The 875-nt window shown below is 39.0% G+C and overlaps 1 protein-coding gene across 1 annotated transcript; it reads right to left on the bottom strand.

Annotated features, from left to right (window-relative positions):
* Positions 1-58: 58 nt before the first annotated feature.
* SARC_17496 (hypothetical protein) lies at positions 59-681 on the bottom strand (the record flags this gene model as incomplete). Its single annotated transcript, XM_014288410.1, has 2 exons — positions 59-211; positions 554-681. Coding segments are annotated over 2 exons (281 nt in total), but the record flags the coding sequence as incomplete, so codon positions are not given.
* Between the last annotated feature and the right edge of the window lie 194 nt (positions 682-875).

Here is an 875-nt window from a genome sequence, read left to right as displayed (position 1 = left end):
CACATATACATATACATATACATATATATATGCACATATAATTATATTCATATATGCATTATCCATTTAATAGACCTACGAGACATACCTCACCATCGTCCAGTTGCATGTTGGAGTGTACATAGTCGATCAGCAGCGCAAACAGAAACAGACCCCAACACAGCGCAAAGATGCACATGAATTTCCCAGGCCACGTGGTGGGCATGTAGTCCTGTTATGAATGAGAAGATACGACATGAAATAGTTAGTAGATAATATGTAGTATATACACTTTCTAATCAGGTATGGGTACAGGTAGTTGGGTAGGGGTGTGGAATACACACACACACACTATATATGTATATATATATATATATATACTGTTGGCAATGACACCTAGTGTCTATGCACTCCTAATCAGTCTATAGTCTCACCTCTACACACATAAGCAAGCAATCAACCCCACAGCAACGTGCCATTCAACTCTCTATTACACACATATACAAAGATACGTCGTATAATACATATACTATATACGTACTATATACATACTATATACGAACTATACAAATACCTCATATGCATCTGCCGGATAACCCGTCAGCATGCACTCCAGGGACAGGAAAAACGAGTGCATCAGAGTGAACTTCAGGGCAGCCTCACGCTCATAGAGATAGATGCCGTACCCAAAGAATAGCATACCTGGGAAGGGCCAATAAATAATGGGACCGATCGTAGGGTTGTTAGGGTATTTAAGTGGTTTAAAGTTTTAAGGGTTTTTGGGGTGTGCCAACGGGCATGAACGTATGGATATATTACTTAACGTTAAAAGAAGAAAACAACACCTGTTGATGAATATACATTGACAAATAATGCTAATTCGTGTGCATATGCAC

This window comes from Sphaeroforma arctica (assembly GCF_001186125.1).
Source record: "Sphaeroforma arctica JP610 unplaced genomic scaffold supercont1.10990, whole genome shotgun sequence".
Taxonomy (NCBI): domain Eukaryota; class Ichthyosporea; order Ichthyophonida; genus Sphaeroforma; species Sphaeroforma arctica.
The sequence above is the reverse complement of the archived record's forward strand: the minus strand, read 5'-3'. Positions and strand labels throughout refer to the sequence as shown.